We start from the raw sequence: 24,140 nt of genomic DNA on the forward strand, positions 1-24,140 counted from the left end.
GCCTGTTTTTTTTGTTCTTTACATTCTTTATGTCTGTTTCTATACACTGTGTCAGATTATGCTATAAAGCTATTTTCTGATAAGAATTGAGAGATTGAAATCAGACCTATCTTCCTAGCTACACGTTTCTCTGGAAATAGGTAAAGAGACCTACCCATATTTTAAAATAATTAGCCATGTTATCCAGTTCCAGTTATAATGGTAATTCATAGAATTTTAGATCCAGGGCATATGGGGGAAGAATTAGAAACCAGCTATCAGTGTTTCTTTAAGTGTATTTATCAGAACACTGCCCTCTAGGGGAAAACCGTTTCCTGGTGAAACAAGTTAGGGAAACACTGTATCCTGTATCTTCCTCCCCTCCAATATTCACAATGAAAAATCAACTGTAACTCAGCATTGCCCAAACATATTTGACTAGGGAGTCGTTTTTACCCTGTATAGTAGCTGTTAACATCCTCCACGTAGGAAATGAGTCCGGTCTCATCGTCGAGGTGCAGGAAATCAAGCCACTCGCCAGGGTAACAGAGCCAGTAATGACAGAGCCAGGGCAAAAACCCATTGATGGTTGACAGTCTCCCTCAGAATGGCTGCACACGTGTACCGACAGCAATGGCTTCAAAAAGATTAAGATTTTTTTCCCTTGAAATTTATTTAAAGAATTGTTCGAAAGTATCTAGGATCCTAATTTAAATTAGAAAGATTTATCCGTTAGCAGATGGAAAATGTGTCAATTGGCCCATTCAATTTAGTCGTACTCTTTAGTCATACGCATCAGAAATGGCACGTGAATGGCATGCGCGGTGGAGAACAAATCGCTCACAAGGCGCTCAGTCGGAGGGGTCGGGAGGGGATAACGCCAGTAAGCAATTGAACAAGTAGATATGTAATTACGAATTACGATGCGTGCTATGAAAAAAACGAACTACGTGTTATCGGATTGACCTTAAGTTTGCAATCATTGTTTAACTGACCCAGAATCAGAAGGGATCGATAGCAGCTGTTCCTACGGTTATCTTGGCACTCGGCTCAGAACTGCAGTTTGAGCTACATAACAGCCTTTCCCCTTGTTTTTCCAGCCCAGTGGCGCAAAATGAGAGCGCAGTGAGCCGGCCCAGCCTCTCCCCCAGCGGTCCCCGACGCCCACCATGAACCACTTGGAGGGGTCCGCGGAGGTGGAGGTGACCGACGAGGCGGCAGGCGGGGAGGTGAACGAGTCGGTGGAGGCCGACCTGGAGCACCCCGAGGTGGAGCAGGAGCAGCAGCGGCAGCCACAGCAGCAGCAGCAGCATGCGGGCGGCCCCCCGCGCGGGCGCGCCGTCGAGGACCTCCGTGCCCAGCTCGGGCAGCAGCAGGAGGAGGAGGAGCGCGGCGAGTGCCTGGCGCGCTCGGCCAGCACGGAGAGCGGCTTCCACAACCACACGGACACGGCCGAGGGCGACGTGATCGCCGCGGCGCGCGACGGCGACGGCGACGACGCGGAGCGCGCGCAGGAGCCAGAGGACGAGAGCGCGTACGCCGTGCAGTACCGGCCCGAGGCCGAGGAGTACACGGAGCAGGCGGAGGCCGAGCACGCCGAGGCCACGCACCGCCGCGCGCTGCCCACCCACCTGCACTTCCACTCGCTGGAGCACGAGGAGGCCATGAACGCGGCCTACTCGGGCTACGTCTACACGCACCGGCTCTTCCACCGCGGCGAGGACGAGCCCTACGCCGAGCCCTATGCCGACTACGGCGGCCTGCAGGAGCACGTGTACGAGGAGATCGGGGACGCGCCCGAGCTGGACGCGCGCGACGGCCTGCGGCTCTACGGGCAGGAGCGCGACGAGGCGGCCGCCTACCGCCAGGAGGCCCTGGGCGCGCGGCTGCACCACTACGACGAGCGCTCCGACGGCGAGTCCGACAGCCCCGAGAAGGAGGCCGAGTTCGCGCCCTACCCGCGTATGGACAGCTACGAGCAGGAGGAGGACATCGACCAGATCGTGGCCGAGGTCAAGCAGAGCATGAGCTCGCACAGCCTCGACAAGGCGGCCGAGGACATGCCCGAGGCCGAGCAGGACCTGGAGCGCGCCCCCAGCCCGGGCGGGGGCCGCCCCGACAGCCCCGGGCTGCAGGCGCTGGGGGGGCAGCAGCGGGCGGCGGAGCCCGCGGGTGGCGGCGAGGCGGGGCAGCGGTACAGCAAGGAGAAGAGGGATGCCATCTCGCTGGCCATCAAGGACATCAAGGAGGCCATCGAGGAAGTGAAAACCAGGACCATCCGTTCGCCTTACACTCCCGACGAGCCCAAAGAGCCCATCTGGGTCATGCGCCAGGACATTAGCCCCACCAGGGACTGTGAGGACCAGAGGCCGGTGGACGGAGATGTAAGTCTGTGCGGGGTCGGGCTTGCTCAGCTCCACTTGCGGCCGGGAGGGCACACGGGCTCTCTGTGGCCTGTGTGTCGTTGGGAAATGACTTTATGGGATAAATGGTCTGTGGGGGCGCGAAGAACCTTTCCACGCTAAGCTTCAGGAAAGAGCTTACACCTAAGTTTCCACTGAGTGAAACACCAGCTGGAGAGAGTTGAGTGTTGAATGCACTTAGACTCTTAGCGGGACCCTGTGAATTGCTGGTTCCCAGACCGTACCTGGAGGACGGCTGAGAAATGGTTCCTGGGCTCACTGTCTGTCCTTCTCTCCCCACCCCCCGCCACCGTTTTCTGGTTCAGAAGGTTCAGAAGGTCTGGGGTGGGGCCCAATAATTTGTATTTCTAACGTCAAAATAAAAACAAGTCCAGATTGATGCAGAGAGTTTATTGAAAACGATTATTACAAAGGAGAAAAGGGTAGTATTCCATCAGGTGGAGGGGGCCTATTGTAGGGAACCTCTGACTGTAAGATCTGCAGGGGTCTCTAGAGTTAAGCACAAAGGTGTTTTCTTTTATAGGGTGGAGTAACCAAGGCTGGAAAGAACAGGGTGTGGAGAAAGGGGTTCAAAAGGGGCCTTGAACGCGTTGTAGATAAGAGAATGTTGTCACCTGAGACTAGCCTGTTTTCAGGAAGGGTTGTGTGCTGGCCAAAGTTCAGGCACCTGGGGAAAGGAGAGATGCTTAACCAGTTTGGTTAACAAGCATTTTGTTCTGATTAATCAGCAGTTAAGCTAATCATTTATGAAGCGAAAAGTGGGATTTTGGAGGGTCTGTATCTGTCCTTGTCATAGGTAAGCAAGCGGGCATCGGTGAGTATTTTCTGAGTCATAGTGGAAGGGTGGCTCTTTGCAGTAAGCCACTTCCAAGAACACAAAAGGATGCAGGGGACTTCTTAACCTTTCCTGTTTTCCAGGATTGCAGGGCTCAGGTAAAGTTCAGTGTTGTCACTAACAAAGTTCCCAGGTGATACGGCTGGTTGTCAGGACCACAGTATGAGAACTGCTTTAAAGCAATCCCTTAAAAATTTGGGACAGGCGGTGTGGCCTCTTTGGGGGAAATCAAGGAAATCCTACTGAGCCCTTTCTTGCCAGGAGTTTCTGCAGTTTTTTTTCACCCACCCTGTGACTCATTGTGGGTTTCAATAAGTGCTTAATTTTACTTCTGGTGGTAGCAGGGCATCCTTCCCACTTCACAAAAGACATGCTTTTGGTTTTAAACCAAATTATGATTCATTTTGAAGAGGTACATGAAGCTATTGTTGCCCATCAACATTTTTTTCCCCATTTTTGAAATACCTACGAAATTTGATAACACGGCAAGATTAGGTGTCACCGTCTATTCAAAATAAATCAAGAGGACTAACCTTTTGTCCAACCTATCTTGCTGTAAAGATTCTCTTTTCTGCTCTGATTCACTTTTCCATTCTTTTGAATAATTTTTAAGCAATTTCATTTGAAAATGGAGCTTGGCGTAAGAGAAGGGTCGAGAGGTTAAATTCAGTTTCATTTAATTCTGGGTTTTATGATTGCACCAGGCTATTTCTCACTCAGCACATATCTTGTGGCGTGAGAAGCCATCATTGTAAGCTGTTTGTTCATTTTACTTATACTTAAAGGGCTGTACAGGTCAGAGAGGTCAGTCACTTCCTCTTTTAGTAACAGTCAACATTTGTTGTTAGCTGATTAAATTGCTAGCAGCTTTATGGAAAGGTTGGAAACCAGCAGGAGGTGCATTCTCCCCAGCAAGGGGGCAGCATTGGGTCAGTAGTTCAGACATGCACTGTATCTCTCCTCTGTTTTCTAGAATTCTGATTCAGTTAAAACAGGTATGCTCACATGTACAATTCTCCTTGACCTCCAGCTGTCTCCAGGTTCCTCCCAGCTAGGAGGACTGCAGTAAGCATTTTGCAAATGAAGTGGAAATAGAATCGGTTTTCAAAAGTAGGGAGCTGGCTTGCGGCCAGGTGCTACATCCTTTAGAAACTTGGAAAGCCATCAGAAAAAGCTGCAGATGCTGGCCTCTTCCTTCAGCTTCCTCTGGTGCACCAGCTCCTTGAAATGACCTGCTTAATCATGTTGCCCCTGCAGCCTCATGACGAGCCCCCAGCACAGCCTACAGTAGGGCCAGGGGCTGGCTTTTATTCACTTTAACTAGGAGGACAGCTTAACCCTCTTGTATGACGTTTTGTCCAAAAGGTAGAATTAATTATGGAATATTGAATGATGCCTTAGGAACCCCACATTGTCAGAAATTCAGCTTGATGCTGTGGGCTTACTGCGTTATCAATAGCTAATATGAAGCAAAACCAAAAACCTGTGCCTTAAAATATTCCACCAGTCATTTTTAAGCTATTTGAATTTGTGGGGTGTATTTCATCTGTCATGCCATATTTACAGGAAAGACTTTATTTGCTACCCTTTGGATGGTATTTTGTGAGGGGGGAATTATATACGAGGGTACTTCAAAAAGTTCATGGAGAGATTCCTGTTATCTTTTAATTCCATTTTTCCCCAAACTTTTTGAAGTACCTTCATATGTGTGCATGCGTAACACACACATATATTTTTTTCTGTTGATTTTCACCTCAGCTTCAAAAAGTATTTACTGAACAGTCATTCTGTGGATGCTGTTGTAGAAAATGGAAAGGTGGTCTGAAGTCTGTCTGGGAGGTACTTATTAAAAATGCAAGTTACTACCCTTTCTTTCCAAAACAGAGTACCTGAGATGGGGCCCAGTGATCTGTTTTGTTTTTTGTCTTGTTTTTTTTTATTGTGTCTTGTAAATTATTCCTGAGATTCTTAAACATGTGAAAGGTTGAGAACCACTGATTTAAACGAAAAATTGTATTATCTGGGCATTTTCCCCATGTAAGGGCTGTGGATTTGAGACTTAACTAAATCTGTTATTAGCACAGATACAGTTTTAACAAAAGGGGTTATCCCACTATAATTATGGTCGGCAGACCTGGGTAAGTGGCCCTGAAATTCCTATTACAAAAGCAGGGTATTCCCCAAATGGCCACATCAGAAAGTACAGGAAGCAAAGAAAAGGAAATTTTAAAAACCTGTATTTCCACTGGCCAGAGATAATTGCTGATAGTTAAATTTGCTTTTTATTCTCTCAGAACTTCAGCATTTTTCACTTGGAGCAAACTGATATTTGTTCGCTGGCGAGTTGTACAGAATGAGGAAATAGGATTGCTAATCTGCAAGAATTTATTGAACACATATTAGACGTGAGTGAGAGCATTGGGTGAAGAGCATTGTTTTCTGAAAATTTGAAAAAACACTTCTGTGTGCTTTGCTTCTAGTGGGGAGGTTCTCTTTTCCAGGTATATGTTTGAGAACTACTTTCCAACCCCCTCCTTGAAAAATATTGATAATGAATGACCAGTTTTGAAAAGTTTTCACAGCCTACTGATCTCTCTTTAGACAACAGAATCATTGTGAGTAGAGAACAGAAGCACAGTCGAATTGGGAAGATTGATGTTAGGAAGCACCCGGTGTAAATTGGAGGGTTTGGGCTACTTTGGTGTGTTGTGCCACTTGAAATGGCATTTATTTCTCCTCTCACCCAGAACTACACTAAAATGGCAGAAAGATAATAAAAAGCACAAAAACTGAGAGAGGAAACAGGAACAGATGAGAACAAAATTTGGAACACCGAAGTGGGGAATTGACTGGCTGTGGTAGAGGTATTAATATGCCCAAGTATTTCCATTTCTCCTTCCCTCCCCAGCCCCAACAAGGCTTGGAGCCTTAAGGTAAAATGGTGGTGTCACAAGATGGTGGTGCTCGTGTCCGCAGGGCCCATGTGACCATGGTGATATCTGTACTGTGAGAGAGGACTCAACCTTTGTCGTCTTAAGCCGCAGGGATTTGGGGGTGCTCTGTTGTCACAGAATAGCCTATTCGAGTCTAATACACTGATGAGGTTTCTGTTTAACAAATGTTTGTGAGGATTTGTGCTGTAGACCCCTCCAGAAAGGCTCAGGCATTTGAGACCCCAGATACCTCAGATGGCAGGAGTATGGGGGGATGGCTGAAAAAGAATAAGAGGATGGTTTGAAAGGCTGTCCCAGGAAATATTAGGCTTCCGGATGCCTTCTCCGCCTCTGGGAAGAAGATAAGAGTCCTCTACAAAGAAAGAGTGAACCAGAGGGGGCTGGGACTGAGAGTGCTAGCCACAGCTGAAAATGGGAACCAGGCACCTTGGGGAGACACGGGACCTGCTAAGACCCTGAGAATGCCTTAAGAGTTCTTGGTTGTCAGGTTTAGAACCCACCCACCCTTGGACCCCAGTCCCAAGAGAAAGTACCTGCAGATACTGATGTTTGGGGGTTTCCCAGCACATCTGAGTCCCTACCTGATCACCCCACAGAGAAGGTTCCTGCCACTTATGAATCTTCGAGTAGGCTTTTTGGGGACCCACACTTAAATATGAATGAATAGCTAAGGACCATCAGACATTCAAAGAATATCTCCAACATGAAAGACAAAGACATGAGAAAATCAAATGGAAAAAGGCACTTGGAGAAATAAAGCCAGTGCTCAGAGGAAGAGAAGACTATAAAACACGTATAATCAATATCTTCAGAAATGTAGGAGAAGGTAAGGGGGCCATTAAATTAGAATAGAATGTTATTTTTAAAAGCATTCTTTAAAAGAAAAAGAACGCAAACTAAAAAATATGAGCAGAAATTTATAATGAAAAGGAGAAAGAACTTCAGTAGAAAAGTTAGAAGACAAGGTTTAGGAAATCTTCAAGGCAATAGAACAGTTATGGTAGAAAGATGGAAATTAGGAACATAGATACAAAATAGACAGGGGAATTATGGAAAAGTATTTCCTGGAGCCAGAGGACATGCCAGTTTCCGGATTAATAAATTCCACTGGGTACCTATCTGGAACAATGAAATCAGTCAAACAAACAAAAATGGAAATTGCAGAACAAAAGTGGGGAAGGAAGGATCCTGCAGGCTTTCAGGGAGGTAAAAACAGGTTACAGATGATCAGGAATCACAATGCTGTTGGACTTCTCATAAGCAACACTGGAAACTGGGAGGCCTGTACCCGGTCTGATTTTCGGTTTAGTACAAGGGTGAAATAAAGATAGGGTCCCCAAAAATTTACCTCCCATGTATCCTTTCTCAGGGGGCTGCTTGAGGACTGCTCTCCCCAAATGGGAGAATCAACCAAGAAAAAGATGCAAGATCCAGGAAACAGAGTCCAACACAGGAATGCAGCAGGGGGGATCTCCAGGTGATAGGAAAGGAGATGCCAGGATGACAATAGCGTAGAAGGCCAATGTAGCAATCAGTCCAGTGTGGACTGGAGCTTGGAGGGCTCCAGTTAGGTCTCTAGAAAGAGTGGAATTGAGAGATTTTTCTGATATGTTTGCACTGCCAGGGGTTTTAGATGGCTTTAGGAGAGTTTGGCATACATTATAGATCAGTACATAGAAAACTAATCAAATGGTAAAACAGTTATTTACCTCACTAAAAACACTTGTTAGGCAAGAAATGCAATAACAGTAATATGCATGTGGCTCAGCAGGAAAGAGCACATGCGTAGTCTTCAGAATGCAAGCCCTGAACATTGATTAACCAAAAACTGTAGTATTGATAAGGGAATATGTAGTATAAAAGAAATAAATCTTAATTGTTTATAGTAGAAGCCAAGAAATAATGTCTAAAATGGAAAAACTGAAGGAGGCAGTGTAAACACATTATTTATGAATATGGAAGTCAATACCAGAAGAAAATGCTAGAAGAGTTCGGAGTGGAACCGTGGAGCAGGGGAGAGTAGGGAAAAGGACTTTGATTTTTGCCATAAGCTGTACAGTATTGTTTGGCTTTAAAAATCCTATTTATGTATTTCTTTGCCTTAAGTTAAAAGTATAAGAGCTGGAATCATTCTTCAGTTTCTCTCACTGTAGGTAATGATCATCTCATTATTAATGTTTTCTTGAAAGAATAGAGGACAAACATTTTTGTATATTATGTGCATGATTTATAGGAAATGACTGCTTTATTATCCATGTTATATGGTAAGATAAGTGCACTCTTCTTCATCGTAATTTCATGTGTGTTTGTGTTAAGCACACACTTTCATTTGGCTTACATTACACAAATAAGACTAAAGAAGTAAAAGTAGGTCAAGGCGGGGGCTGGACCACTTAAGGTGAAGAACGCTAATTAGTAAGTGGATCTGTACCTTGACAATGAAAAACCTGAAGCGTTCGGTAGCTGTGGGCTTGATAGTGTGTTTAGAGTTTGGAAGCCACAGAAGCCTTGTGGGTGGGAAGGATAGTGGGATAGTGGCAAGAATACTAACTGCAGTGGGAATGGCGCTTGCTGAGGTCAAGTGAAGATGCATTGATTTCTCCTCAGTTTCATATACTTCTGCAGGTTAATAGTCTTTACTTTGAAAATGAAATGTTTTTGAGATGACTTCTCTTACCAGAGTGCATTTAATGGCTCATTCTGCAACTTAGGATCCTCAGTAAAGTGTCATATCCCTGCCAATGGGAAGTAGCGCTCTTAAGTGACAGAACTTAGTTGTCAGTAACATCAACAACAAAATGAGCTATTTTGCTATGAACTGTGAGGACCTGATGTGACTGGGGTAGGTTTTTTAAAGATGTAATGATCGTACTGTTACGTCTTCAAAATGAAAAGACTGGACTTTGAAATCCCATTTGAAGAGCAGATGATTCATTTCAATCGTGGAAAAAACAAAAGGAGGTAGGAGAACATTTGCTTTTGCTCTCTGCTCCTGAACTTGAAGTATTATCTCCAATTGTTTTAACTCACCTTTGAGTTTCACCTGTCAGTTCAGCTCCAGGCCAATTCTGTTGGCTGGCCAGTGTCTCCCCACTGACATCAGACCACGTTGGAATCACCAGAGCAAAACTTGTCTAGTGATCCACACACCACAAGGCAAGTTCTCCAATTATTTTGTGCCCCATGGAATAAAAGAAAATGATGGGTAAGATTGATTTTTTTTTTTTCTTAAACCCCCCTGGCTCCAATTATTGCTCTTTGCCTGACCTTACTCGCAAGAGGAATCTTGAAGGATTCTCCAGATAGTATATATGTGAAATTGTGCGAAGAAATGCTGAGACAAGCAACAGGGAAGGAAATGGACAATCTAGCTGGAGAGAATTTTACCACTTTCCATTTTTCTCCTGTGCAACACACAGGGCCACATGTTGGGTGTCTGACATGCTCAACACACAGGGCCACATGTGTGTTTGGGCGTCTGACATGCTCACTTACTGAGTGGGGGCTCTAGAAGCTGCCCAGAAGTCTTTATAAAATTGTGTTCTCTGCCTCAGTATTTTCTCTGATAAGTGGACGAGGGCAGTGTCAGGGAGGAAAGGAAGGTGCAGGGAGAGGAACAGGTGTGTCATAGATAACTGAACTCCATGTGTAACCCAGTTAAATCCTGGAGCCCATGTAGTCTTAGGGAATTATGAAATGTGATTTGTCTATAAACATCATCTTTAAAACGAAAAATGCCAAATCTGCTTCTGCTTCTGCTTCTCCAACTGGCCTCCATTGCACACGTCTTACCACACTGGCTCTCATCTCTGTCCAGATCACATTCCTATTCAATAAAGACAGTGCCTCACTGTTTAAACTGTAGATTCCAGGATTCCAAACTTCTTGATGAGAATCTCTGGAGGTTGGGTTTTGTTGTAGGTATTTCTGAGGCACAGTCAACATTGCTAACCATCACCTTAAACTGTGGACTATAATTTAAGAATTAATTCTTTAGTATCTTATTTTCCACTTTTCTCCTGTGCGTTAGCCTATTGCCTCTGTAATTTACTGTCAGTATAATGCAGGCACAGTCCATGCTTTATCCTACTCTTGTATATCTCACAGAGCAAGTCAGTATGTATTCATTATATGTAAATCTTTGTCTTACAGTTGACTTGCTGCACATACCTTGAGTTGGTCACCTGCTTTCCTTCTTGGCTTCAGGTTCCTCATCAGTAAAATGAGTTATAGGATTTCTTTCCCAGGGTGACTATGAGAGAAAATAGTTTTGCACCTCTTGAGTCCTCTGTGGAAATCTGAAATAAGAATCACAAGTTTGGTGTGCTTATTGCCTGAGGAAGTCAGAGCTGACTTAACATTTAGGGTTGGTCGTTGCAGACTGAATCAAGGGGAGTTGGCATTGAGCACCCCTTGCTCACCTTCTCTGGTCCGGCGTTTCCCCTCTGCTGTCCCCGGCACTCAGATCCCTCGCTGTGTCACCATCTTGGTCAGGCAGTCTGATGACCCTAGTTAGCTCTCAGCCTCCAGCTGAAGCAGCCTGTTTTTCCCAGGACTGGTCTGATTAAGTCAAACTAAACTACTAGTTACTGATAATGGCAATATGCACCTCCCCCATCAGATAACATTTACCTTTTATTGGCATCCTACTCCTGATTCCAGACACCAGTGGAGAAGGTAACTTGAAGCACAAAACCATTTCAGCACTAACACTTCTTAGTCAGAAACCAGACACTCTTGATGAGAGGGAGGCATCACCAAAATCCTGGGAAGTGAGGGCTTGATGTTAACACCTGCCCCAATCTTGTGCACTTCTGTCTGTGCCCACCTTTTTTTTTTTTTTATTATTATAAAAATGATGTAAAGAGGGTAGAGAAGCAGCCTGGCTTCATCTAGGGCCTTGATTTCCTTGCTGTTACCCACTCCCTGCCCTGAATTCAGCATGATGCAGACGGCAGGGATTTTTTTCTCTCTCTCTCTTTTTTTTTTTTTTTTTTTTTTTGACTGTTGCTAGGAGATTATTGACCAAGGTCAAGTGCACATGCTAATTCATTAAGACTTGTTAGCAGCATCTTATCCTGTTGACCTTGCGGTTGTGTTGTGAAGCTCAGAAGGGCAAGTGAAAAGAACCGTCTTGCTGCTGAGGGATTCCATTTTTGTGAAGGATTCCTGTTCAGGTATTCTGAACTAAGAGGTTTCCTCTTGCTGATGCACACCATTTCACAGAGTTCTGGTGAGCCATAATTTTTCCAGGATCTGCATAGCAAGGGATGGAGTTAAAATAGGACCTGAAGTCAAGTAGACAGAATTTAGGATGAATATGTGATCTGTTGGAGCCTGATTTCCCCAAGTGGATCAATTCCTGGCTGGAATGCGATGTATTCTTGAGGAGGGTGTTGCTAGGATAGTTACCTCCATCTGTGGTCTGAAGAGGACTAATCCCCAAGCATCCTTAATGTTTTCCTGATCTGCTATCAAAGAGTATGCATCTCAGTGTTGGCTCTAAGCCAATTTTTTTCTCTTACATGGTTCGGGCTGTTTAGAAAAAGGGGACGGGCAGACCCTCCAGGTCAGCATCGCAGAAGCTTAGCCAAAAGCATAACCTTAGTACCCAAGGATCTGCTGCCAGGACAGCAGTAATAGGCCCCAGTATATTTTCCATACAGACTTCAGAAAAAGCTGTTCCCCTGCTAACACTTTTAGGTTTAATTGAGCACAAGCTGCATACAGGACATTGTATATGAATAAGAAATAGGGCTTGGCCAGAAAGCTACACTATTCTTCATTTTGCCAGAGAACTAGAGAGAGTTGTGACTACTGTCCCTCATCACAAATTGAAAGTCCATCTTACAGTTTATCATCCACTCATTCAAAAGCTATTTTTGAGTTCTTCCTATAGATCAGGAACTGTGCTAAACACCAGGGATACAGCAGCAACAGACAGAGGCTCTGCCTGTGCAAAGTGTGTAGTCTCCTCTAGGCTAGTACTTTGTTGAGCCCTTGACCAGACCTCCAAGCCTCCTCTGCTCTTGAGGCTTTCATCTGAATCCTTATTTGATGTCGTAGTTATCTACAGCAGTGTAACAAATTGCCTCAAAACTTAGTGACATAAAACAACCCACATTGATTATCTCACAGTGTCTTTCCGGGTCTTTCGGAGGCTGTGATCAAAGTGTCGGATGGCCTGTGGTCATCTTAAGGCTGTGTTGGGGAAATATCTGCTCCTAAGCTCGGTGCTCGTTGGCAGGATTCAGCTCCTGACTGTTGGACTGAGGGCCTCAGTTCCCATTGACTGTCGGCCAGGGGCAGCCTTAGTTTTTTCCACGTGGGCCCTCTCCCACCTGGCAGCTTGCTTAAAAAGAAAGGAAGATGAGATGGCCATAGAGTCTGATGGCAAGAGAGAAGTCGTAGTCTTTTGTGACCAAGTTATAGGGAGACATCTCATCACCTTTGCAGTATTCTCTTTCTTTAGAGTAAGTCACTGACTGACACTCCCTCCCCAGGGAGGGATTACCAAGGGTCTGAATACCAGGAGGTGGAGATCACTGGGGGCCATCTGAGAAGTCTGCCCGCCACATTTGCTACCTGTCATTGTCATGTGCCAGCAAAGAGCTGCTGGGCCTGAAGCCTCAGGGCACAGCAGTTGTTGGCCTCATCCTCCCTCTCTGACCTTGTCAGCTATGCCCAGCTCCTAGGTGGCATTTGTTTTGTTGTCTGGGTGAGAGTAGGCAGAACTGCAGATCCTGAAGTGACCACAGAGAATGAAGCCACGGTGATATCAGGCGAAGGCATGTGGGAGCCAGCACAGGGGTGGGGCATGTGGCTGCATCAGATAGAGCTGGGACAAGGGAGCGCTGTGGAAATGGGAAAGAGGAGGTGGTGTCCTGAAGCCTGTCCCTGGTGGATTGTTCATAAGTAGAAGGATTTTAACTTTATTCTCAAGGGACTGCCAATGTCAAAAGCATTTGCCATAAAGATTCCTTCATAAATGAAGGCAGAACTTTTCAGCCAGCATGCACTGATGATCCCCCTGGACTTAGGGGAGGGGTGACCTGGACCACCAGGCACGTTGCCTTCAACCCTGTGCAGCTGCATCTGGGGCTCCAGGTCCTTTCCAGTTGACCCAGTGCGTTGTACAAATATCGTCATTTCTGTGTGTGCAGTGGCGTGAGCAAGGTTGGGGAGCAGAGAGTTTAGGGCGTGGCAGGGAGCCGTGCAGGAGAGAGCAGGCCTCAAGGCTGGCTGTCGCCTCACAGCCCGGGTTTCTCCCGCGGGTGTGGCGTGTGGAGACTGTTCCTTATGCTCCGGTCTCCACCACCTTCTTGCTGCTGGGGAAGCTTTCCATCGCAGATATTATCCATTATTGATGAGGCATGGAGAAGGTGGTGGTGAATAATTAAGTAGGTTTCAGGTGCAGATCGAACATTAAAGGGAAGAAAGAATGAAAACAAAAGAGCCAGGGAAAGAATTCCGAGTTTTATGGCACCAATAGGACACTATGTATAGGTGCTGCCTATAACTTTCCAGAAGGTCTAGCAGTATTCTTTGTAGTCTGTCTGGTGATTTTAAGTCTTGTGTGTGCTGGTCATTCTCTAGCTAGTAACTGACAAAGTTACAAGCTTTCAACAGCAGCAGTGGAGACTCTGAGGGCTTCAGCCGCCCTGTGCTGGGTGGTTGATGAGATCAAACCAAAGCAAGTTTCAAGAGGAATGGTGGAGAGCATGGCTTCAGCCTGAGCTAGAGAGGGTTAAATGGGAGGAGTGTCTAGTCCACACGCTTGAGAATCAACGCCCAAAGATTTTCTCTTTTAAATACTTAATGGAAAGAATGAAAGGTTTTGAGAGATGCCCAGTGCCGTAAAGCAGGAAGGAATACCTCCTGCAGAGCTGACCATTTGGGAAATGGCTTTCTTGCAGGGTGGCTGGCTGCCACAGGAGTTGCGTCAGACTGACCCGGGTAATAGTAGGTGCAGTCTGACTACCAGCAAGACTGGTCAGAAACACAGAGCAGTAGCAGAGATGGGCAGTGCCCGGGGACGCCCTCTCTCTGACCTGTTTCTCACTTTGGCCTGCAGAGCTTGTCCACGGCTCAGGAAACTTTCCACTAGCATGGGCAAATTTTCCAGCTATGGATTGTTCTGGTCCTTTGCATCTCTTCTTTTGGCCCTATCACAGCATATTAACTAAACAGGCAGCCTCTGACAGATCTGTCAGCATGTGTGATAAAGCATTTGGTGAGAAGGTTGACGTCATCCGCTAGGCTGAGTGTCTTTTGTGTTTCCAGGTGCTTCCCACTGCGGTTGGTCTTTAAGAGGTCCCTAGCTCTTGGAGGTCTCTATCTGCCTCTTCTGCCTTCAGAACCACCTTGCCCCCTCTGTTTTGATGAGCTCCCTCCAGTTCAGCCTGTTTGTCTTGACCTTCCTCTGGTCTTCTCTGAACCAGTGGGTACAGTCCAGTTCTTGAACCCAATTTGGGATTATCCGTTGGTTTGGTTCAGACCATGCTGGCTCTGGGGGCAGCTCTTTTCATGTTTGTGTAGCTGTCTTGCCATATCCCCTTACTCAGAGTGCAGCCCGAGGCTGTCAGAGGTGTTCAGTGAACGTGAAGAGGCACAAAGGTCCTCTCCCAGTGTCCTGTGCCCCCGGAGGCCCAGCCCCTGGCTGGCCACCATGCTCTCCAAGCTCTCACCACGTGCCCAGGTGCATTCTGACATGGGTCCTCAGAGAACCTCTTCACCTGTGACTCCCACCCCTTCCTTCCACATAAGCTGGATGCTTTTTCACAGGTTCTATAAACGTAGCAGAGTTTGGAGTGTGTGAAAGTTTCTGATAGCACGTCAGAGCCGAGCTACTTTCCCCAGAAATAGTAGGTGCTGCTGCCAGAAGGGGTAGGCCAGCCCCTTCTCAGAAACATCAGCTGACAAAGCTTCACCAGTGACGCACGGCTGCCCTAGCTGCTCAGGCACCAAGGGGTTAATGCAGAGGGGCCAGACCCCCTGGGAGGTGGGCACTGTCTCCTGTTACCAGTTGCATTATTGACTCAGGCATCCAACACCACTGGAAACAATCCACCAAACAGCACTGAGGTCAGGAGTTAGCCTCAGCTCACAAGTGGACGCATCCGAGTTGGCCCGGCTGCCCAGACAGCACCCAGAAAGATGGAGAATTTTTGGATGTACCAGTTTGAGTGTCAGGAAGGAGAGGTAGGTGGATCCTCAGGCCTCAAAACAATGTTTGCTGCTTTGCTTTGGGTTCCCTTCTCTTGGTCCTGTCAGATGGCTTCCCTCGACAGCAGGAGTGAGTGAGCAAAGCAGGAGTAGAAGGGGAGAGTGGGCACTGACCAGGACAAGGAAACATAACCAGGTTTGCCTGTGGCTTGGAAGTGCAAGATGGCAAAGAGGGAGTAAAGGCATGTGGTCATGCAGAAAGTGTGCTTGGAAGATGTCATGCTTGTTGCTTTCTCTGTCATCATTGCATTCTGATTCTCCATGTTCTAATAAATGAGTTACTTTGAGCACTGTAGCCTCCAATTCCATGCTGGGTATTGTCTCTCTTGCTTCCTTGATGCTAATGGAAATGAATGGAGATTAATGTTTGGCACACGAGGAAAGGCTTTGCTAGTCAATGAGGTGATGGGTATAATGTGCCCTTGTGCAGTGCCTGGTGCATAGTGAGCCCTCTGTCAATGGCAGCTGTTGCTGTTCTTAGCAGGTAATGGGTTATTACAGCAAATCGTGTGCTCTTGGCTGCATCTCTTTAAAGGACTTAAAGGTGACTTTGGTTTTTCCTCTCACTGAGCTCAGGGCTGGTGGCGTGGGAATGATAGCATGGGAAGACCATCGAGGAATGAGTGGACTTAAAAGGGGAAATGAATAAAAGGCTCCCTCATTTGTCCAGGTTGTAGAGTATTTCAAGTAAATACGGTGAGGCTCTTTCAAAGAGCGAAAAGATAAGTTGTTTTACTCTTACACTGATGACTCTGGTTTATGGTTAACTGGTTAATTTTTTTTACCTTTGAGAACATAGCTTTAGAAACCGAGAGCCCTTTTGATGGTGATATAATGAATTGTTTGTGTGGCCTCCTATGATGAAATTAGCCTCTGTTTGAGGAGATTGCTGCTGTGCAAGGCTCTCTGGGGACTGGGTGATCTAGGTCGTCACCCTCCAGCCTTAACATGGGCTGAACAGACTTGGAAGTGGGAGCGAAGTGCTTTGCCTGTGGGAAAGGAGAGAACAGAAATGGTTAGAATATTTTAGCAGACAGTTATCTCAAAATGTCCCCTTGGTATTAATTGAATCCATTACAAATGTATATATAAATACTTCATTAAGCCCAGGCCATTATTATTTTAATGACATAATTATGCCCCTGCAATGCCTATGCTAATTTTCCTATTTTACTACATTAAGGTATTGCAAATGTGCATTGATAATATAGTTTGAATCGAGAGTGAATTATTATGGATTTCTTAACCAGTTTCGATTTTCCGAAGCACAGACATACCTTGGGGCAAAAAAAAAACTAATCATATACTTGAGTTTCTTGGTGTTCTTTTTTTTTTTTTTTTTAATTTTAACGTGGAACAAGGTTAATTTAAAATAGATCAGTGAGGGAAACAATATACATTAATTTGAGAAAAAAGATAAAGCCAGATAAAGTGATAAGCATAAGTGAAAAAGCTATTTGCGGACACTAGAAGGTGAGAAGCCCCACATAGTCACAAAACAGAATTTTACCAGAAGAACTAGAGCATGTGCCATGGCCTGCCCTAGCTAACCACATCTTGAAAATTCCATGTAGAAAAAGGATGTGGAACCAGAATGTTCAGGTTGGACAGGAATTGAATGGCCAAGTGTTCAACTACAGTCTATATGAAATGCCACCTTTGAGAACACTTGTTTCCAATACTGTATCCACCGTACTATGCTAATCGTATAGGGATGCACGATTTTCAAGTGATATCTGCTAAAGAGGGGAGACAGATCTTGATCAAGAACGCTTAGCCGCACGTGGGTACCAGTAACCAACCGCGTGAGCACGAGTGCAGTACTGCATGCATTCAGAACCTACTCTGCATGTAAATCTGTTTTTCATTTCCTTTTTCCTCTGATACAACAAGATAGATGTCTATGCATCCTTTATTTAGTCAGCACACTTATTGAATTTCTGTTGTGTTTTTTTTTGTGGGGGCTCTGTATTTGGCACTTGCAAAGGAAATGTAAATTAATCATATTCTGTCTTTGTGATGTTTATTAAAATAGTGTAATTAGAATATAGCTATTATCCTATAGTATTATTATATATTTATAAAATACACAGGAGAAAGTGGTGCATCATAAAAATGGCATGGATATAACGCATGCAACCAATCTTTATAGGACAGGGATTCCTTTCACTTAAGAGAATTGGGAAGACTGCACAAAAAAGGTATTTGAAGTGGACCTTTGGAGGCTCATGGATGTGTGGAATTTGGACAAAGTCATAAAAAAGGCCATGAGCAGAAACATGCAGGTTATATGCTGGGAATAGAAAGTACTATAGTTCAGTTTGACTTGACGATCGAGAGTAAGAGCTAGAAGGGGAAAAAGCAGTAAAGGAATTAAGGCCAAACCTTGGAGTGCCTTAAGTGCCACAGTAAAGAGCCTAGAAGTTATTCTATAAGCAAAAAGGAACAACTAAATATTTTTGAGTTGAGGAATGACTTGCTCAGAGCTTGTTAAAACTGTGTTTAAAATGAAAGTAAATAGGTACTTTAGTGAGAGGTTTGGGGTTAAGAAGTTTCATGAGCTCTTAGTGCAGCAGTCTCATGTAGTATATTGGCTGCTTGGTCACATAAAAAAAACAACAACACCTTATTCTCAGTTCTATGAGTTGTTTCACATATGTGAAATTACTAATTAACTCTGTCCCAGATGGATTCAGCAAAACTGTATAATTTTTTAAAGAGTTATTTTCTCCTACTTGTTGTTACAGTGAATATTTGTCACTGAGTTTCCTTGGAAGACAGGGACCAACATGTACTGAGATTCCTCAAGGTTGGCTAGTGCTGGCTGGGGTCTTTCACTAAGTGTCCTAATCAGTGGTACATCAAGGTGATGTGTGAGCTGTGCTGTAAATTAACAGTAGAGTCGTGCTTATGCACGTGATTCTTTTTCTATACTGGTCACTGTAATAGCACGACCCTGAACCCTCATATTCCAATGGACATGTCAGAAATTGCACAGATGAAGCATTGCCTGATAAGAGCCCCTCCCCTCCTGCAGAGCTGGTCATTCCCAACCCTGTGTCGCCACTGTACAGATTAATGTCCTAGCCACCTGCCACAGTCCTGCCTTTATATCTCTGCCTTCTCCTATTTACTGGAGACGTCTCCTTCCTCTTTGTTTTCTGGCCCAGAGGTAGGAACACAGGTAGGCACTGAGATGTCTGTTGAAGGGAGAAATGAATACTGACTCGTGTGCTGCTTTTCTCCCCTACCAGCACAGCCTGAAAGTTCCTGAAGCTATTTGTCTGCCTTACCTCTACCACCAGCAGTGCAGTGTTTGCCCTAGGAGATGTTCACTCAGAATCAAAATGAATGAGCACTTTCCCTTGGGATGCTTTTGCCTCCCCGGGCCACCTCTGGCTCCCATGCCATTGGACAAGACAGTATGTTTCTGGTCTTGGAATTGAGGAACCTAAGTCTTGAGGCTAAAAGCTCTGCTTTGTGGAATCCCAGAGCTGTGGTGGTAAAATTTAGATCATAGTTGTGGAGAATCTGCTGGAACACAGTCTGCAGAAGACAAGTTGTTGAGCTTGAGACTTCATGTAATTATGTACAATGGGGAGTTATTAATGAGTGAGTTTTGAACACCACATCCTAGATAGACGTCCTTGTGTGGCACTCACCTTTGTGAATTCCTGACCCCACATTTGCTTCCCACCCTTGGACTCATTTGCTTAAAACTGAGCCAGTAGCCCAGAAGGCATGGGACTCCAGACAGAAGAATGTGTTATAATAATTTTTACTCTTTCTATCATATTTCATTGGCTAAATTTTGCCCCCAATACATTCTTTGAAAGTAAAAAGTATTATCTAATTTCGATTTTTTTCCCTCCACTTTTAAGAGTATATTAAGGTAAAAGCTAGAGGTCAGAGGCAAAGGGCTTTTAAAGCAGACATTTGAGATGAGCTGAGTACTAACCCCTTTGTTTAGGCTTCAGGGGGCTGTGTCTGTTCTGAAGGTGTTTGTCTACCCTTCACTTTGTCAACAGTGGTGTGTGCTGATTTGTAGGCTTCTACCAGATGAGGTCCTCCCTCATTTGGGGACATCTTTCTGTTTCAAAAGAGCTTCACTAAAAAATAATCAAAGGAAGAGGTGTGTGAATCTGTAACATATCTGCTTCCCAAGCAAGTTGGAAAACATTGTAAAGCTAAAAACTACATTGAAATCCTTTATTCAGTAGACATTTACTGAGAGCCTACTGTTTACAAGACCCAGGGCTAGGCACTTGGATGACAAAGTTGAATGAGACAAGATCCCTACTGCCTTAGAGCTCTTAGGGGTGGAGGGACACACACACACACAAAGAGATAATTATGAAACATGGCGGGTGCCTTCTGGGGAGAAGGGTACTGTGAACATAGTCTGAGAAAGCTTCAGTGAGGTGAGTGCTTTCAAATTGAGCATTGAACATAGGAGAAAAGGGAGAACTCTCTAGATGGAGGTCATTAATTGTCCATGCAAATGGAAGGAAACTCCATTGAGCTTGTGCATATGCAGAAGGCTAGAGCATCAGGTGTGTGAGGGTAAGTGGTACCTGATAAGGTTGGTGTGAGTCCCATGAGAGCCTCTGAGGGCAGGGCCCCCAGGGTCATTTGTGCCTCTTCCCCAGGTTCCATGGCAGGCCCCAGCACTAGTCATTTCACTTTACTGTGGGGTCCAAGTTCCCTCTTCCACATTCCTGCCCACCGTCCAGATAACCTGGCTTCTCACATCACCCTAAAATCACCTGGTGCCTGCGAGATGTAAAGAATCCATTTTTAGAAGATTTGGAGCAGAAAATAAGTAGGAGATGTGAGATTCTCTGGAGGATTTTTTTTTCCCTCTTTTTAATGAAGGTGTTACACAGCCCTCGAACCAAGTAATAAAATAAAATCAAGCTACATTAGCTTCCCCAGGGGCTAGACCCTTAAAATCTTTGTGACAGAGAAAATGACTTGGGGAAAAAAATAGAGCCTTAAACATCTACGGAAGCCCTTCCAATTTGAAAAACTGGGCAATTTAAAGGCATTAAATTCTCATGAAGACTTTGCTACATTAATTTTGAGTAGGCCAAACATAGAGCTGTTTCAGCAAGTACCCACCAACTCTCTTGGGTGCTGAATGAAAATTTCCACATGCTTCTTTTTAAAAACATGCAGGGCTACTTTATTGTGGCCAGGGGCTGTGGGGCTTGGGTACTTTATGTCTGCTGTTACCCTGTGCCTGCCCTCTTGGCTTTACCGCAGTGGGTGTGATTTCTGCATGTGAATATTTAAGAGGCTCCTTCGTTAGCCATCACCTCCCTGCCTAGAATCAGGTATATGGGCTTATGGAAAACACATCCAAGCTTCAGCAATAGGCTGGGATCGTACCGCTTCTTACTCTGAATAATAATGAATTTAACTGCGTTATCTTTCTGTTTGTTTGGTGCCCCCCATATTTCCTATAGTTCCAACTTTTTGGAAAAGACTTTTTTTTTTTTTTTTTTTTTTGACTTCACACAGTGCTCACCGAGGTTCCCTCTTTTATATTAAGGTGCTCCCAGCCCCCGGCACTATTGCTTTGTGAAACATTCTCCCTCTCCATGCCGATACTTTACGGATGTCTCTGTGCCTCAGCTTCCCCAAGGGGAACAGTCTTGAGATCAGACTCAGGTTCAAGCAAACACGAGTGTTGTTTTGCTTCCTTTGCCCAGGATTTGCCTCCCCTCACTCGCATCCCCACACTTCTTGAGAGGATACATCCTGGTGTGGTTTCTCCTGTGCTTTATGACCCCTGGTAAATGGACAAACTGGGAAGCGATGCCTCTTTGCTCTCAAAGACCATTGCTGCAGAAGTCTTAAGCCTCCCTGTGGCCTACCTGAAGATGTCGTTCATCTCCCACAATTTCAGGAACACACGGAAATGTGTATCGGCTGGGGAGTGTTCTCGGAGCCTGTTCGAGTCCCCTCCCTGTGCTTGCTTGCTTTATTTGCTCATTCATTCAGCAGATATTTCTGATGCACCTGCCGTGCTGGTGTGCTGACCTGGGAGCTCCGTGTGCAGAGCCTGCGCCCCAACCACTGAGGTGGTACCGCACCCGACGGGGACCACACCCCCAAATCTATTTTCTAAGCCTTATTTTCATTTGACTAAGGATTTTTCAACTGTTCAAAGAGCATCCCAGGTAACGTTTGGATGGGGCAATGCTGAAATTTCTCTGAATTTTCAGTGGCCTGTGGATTACATCAGACAAAATATTCAAACTCTGAGCTGACTAGGAACATACTGACGGTGTGGTTTCCAGTTATCAAAATCCATCCCAGCTGCCTCTTTAAAAATACACGTTTTAGTTTTTACTCTTTCATTCAGATAATCTTAAGCCGGTAATTTTCTAAGACATTTGGTATTCTAAGTGTTTGTGTCCTTCAATAAGAGAAAAAGATTTTAAACATATTTGTGTAATACCTTTAGCTCTATTCATTTAAAATATTCAACTTTTTCTAAATTTTCTTTCAACAGTTGGTCTAAGGGGGAAAAAAAGACCCAGAGCTATAAAAGCTCCTTTGAAAACATGGGCAGGAATAGAAAAGAAAGCTTGGAAACCCCAGGTTTGGTATGTCTGGTTGGCAGTTCCTTTTCAAGGAGGTTTTCTCCCCATGGAAATGTCCATTCGGCTGTGGTCCTCTGCTCCTCTCTGCTGTCCCTTTCCCCCAGGCCGGCTGTCCCCTGAGTTGCTGGGATTCTCACTGCTCTTTATCCTCTTGCTGTGTTCTAGTCTCCATCTCCTGGCAGTTCCTCACCCTTGGGTGCAGAGTCGTCGAGCACACCCCTCCATCCCAGTGACCCCGCGGAAGCCTCCACAAATAAAGAGGTAGGGCGCTGTTTTGTTTCCAAAGCCATCAGCCTACTTTGTTTTATTCTAAGCCTACTCTGTGCTTTCCCCAGCCCCCTGCAGAGCTCCCGACCCAAATTTCCCTGGGGAGAAAAATTTGATTTCTCTCTCCACTGTGTAATTCATCTATTAGAGCCAAGCCGTCCAATTTGGTAGCCACTAGCCACAGGTGTCTGATTAATAAAATGAGACATTTACTTCCTCCGGTACGCCAGCCACATTTCAAGTGCTACGTAGCCACCAGTGACTGGCAGCTACTGACGTGGACAGGACATATTGCAGAACATCTGCATCATTGCAGAAAGTTCTTTTGGACACCAGTGGACATTGGGCGTCAAAAACTCCACGAAGCAGTATCCTTGCTCATGGCGTTCAGGTGTCTTCTGATACCATGGATTTGCAGTTGATGTGTGGTTTGGGAAATGGGTCAGTTTCTTAAATTCCCACATTTCAGGCCCAAGTGAAATATCTTTTATAAAAGCAGAGTGACCACACATCCTGGTTTACCTGGGGTGGTTCCAGCTCACACTTACTGTCCAAGCAGCCCACCTGGGAGCTCCCCTTCTCACTTTCTATAGTGTTGCTCTCCAATAGAACTTTCCCAGATGACGAAAATGTTCTACTCTGGGCTGGCTGCTCAGCTCCGTTGGTTAGAGTGTGGTGCTGATGACACCAAGGTCCAGGGTTCAATCCAAAACAAACAAAACAAAAAGAAACGTTCTACTTCTGTACTGTCTGACAGGGTCGTCCCTAGCCTCACGTGCCTACTGAGCCCTTGAAATATGGCCAGTGGGACTGAGGAACTGAATTTAATTTCATTACAGTTTAATTAACTTAAATAGCCACATGTGGTTAGGGGCTACTGGAAAGCTCTGAAGTGTCCCTTTTGGACAACAAATTATATGGTCACTCCACTTGTGGAGGAGTCACTGAGCTGAATACAGCAGAGTATTGAACTGATGAGACGCTGCTTGCTCCTACTGAGGTTTCTGGGGCTGGAAAAGGGCAGGTATTTTCTCCTGAGGGAAGCCACTGTCCTCCCCAGCACCCGATGTCCTTTTACACCAGCTGTCACCCACACCTATTATGAACCAGCATCAGGTAAATACTGGCCTGCTCCAGAATCCGTGTGTGGGCTCAGCTCACTCTAAATACAGACATTCTCTAATCAATACTGAGGAGGTATTGGTGCGCTAGAGATAAACTGCACGATGAGTGATTGTGTCATTTCTCCTCCTCTTTCTGATGATTTTATGTAAAATGCCGTAGAAGAAAACAATCTCTGTTTTAACCTGACTGGCAAATCACTTCTAAAGGGAGTCTTACGTAAAATTTATCCTTAAAGTATCATCGAATACACCTACATTTGCCATTAAATATTCATGGAGGGGAGAAGTTGTTTTTTTTTTTTTTTTTACTTGATCCATTTATATTAAACCAAACAAACAGTGACCTTCTCTGGAATGATGCCAGCATTAGAATTTAGACTGGAAATATACTTTGTCCTCCTCTGGTCTTGATCCTCAGACCTTAGGCCTCTGGAATAGGAAGGGACAGGGTCACAATTTCTGCTGGTCCCACCATCCCACGGTCTGCTTCATACTTTATTCATAGCACATGGATGGGTGAGAAAAGATAGTAAGAAAAGAGTGACAGCTGCACTGATGACAGCAGTAATGAGCATTATCATTTCTTGAGCCTTTACAGTGTCTCAGGCACCAGGTGGAACAACTCACAGATAGTATCTCATTTAATCCTTAAATTCTGTGAGGCATCATTGTCCTCATTTGTTAGCTGGGAAAGCCGAGAGGTTGAGTAATTCAATGGAGGT

At 45.2% G+C, this 24,140-nt stretch overlaps 1 protein-coding gene across 1 annotated transcript in view; it reads left to right on the top strand.

The window, feature by feature from the left end:
• Positions 1-1,148: 1,148 nt before the first annotated feature.
• Positions 1,149-24,140, top strand: part of APBA1 (amyloid beta precursor protein binding family A member 1) — a 58,542-nt gene continuing 35,550 nt past the window's right edge. The window contains exons 1-2 of the mRNA XM_063081153.1: positions 1,149-2,363; positions 22,193-22,288. Of these exons, the coding sequence (XP_062937223.1) occupies positions 1,149-2,363; positions 22,193-22,288 (1,311 nt within the window). The remainder of the gene's footprint in view (positions 2,364-22,192; positions 22,289-24,140) is intronic.

The sequence above is a fragment of the Cynocephalus volans genome, chromosome 16, assembly GCF_027409185.1.
Source record: "Cynocephalus volans isolate mCynVol1 chromosome 16, mCynVol1.pri, whole genome shotgun sequence".
NCBI classification, from domain to species: domain Eukaryota; kingdom Metazoa; phylum Chordata; class Mammalia; order Dermoptera; family Cynocephalidae; genus Cynocephalus; species Cynocephalus volans.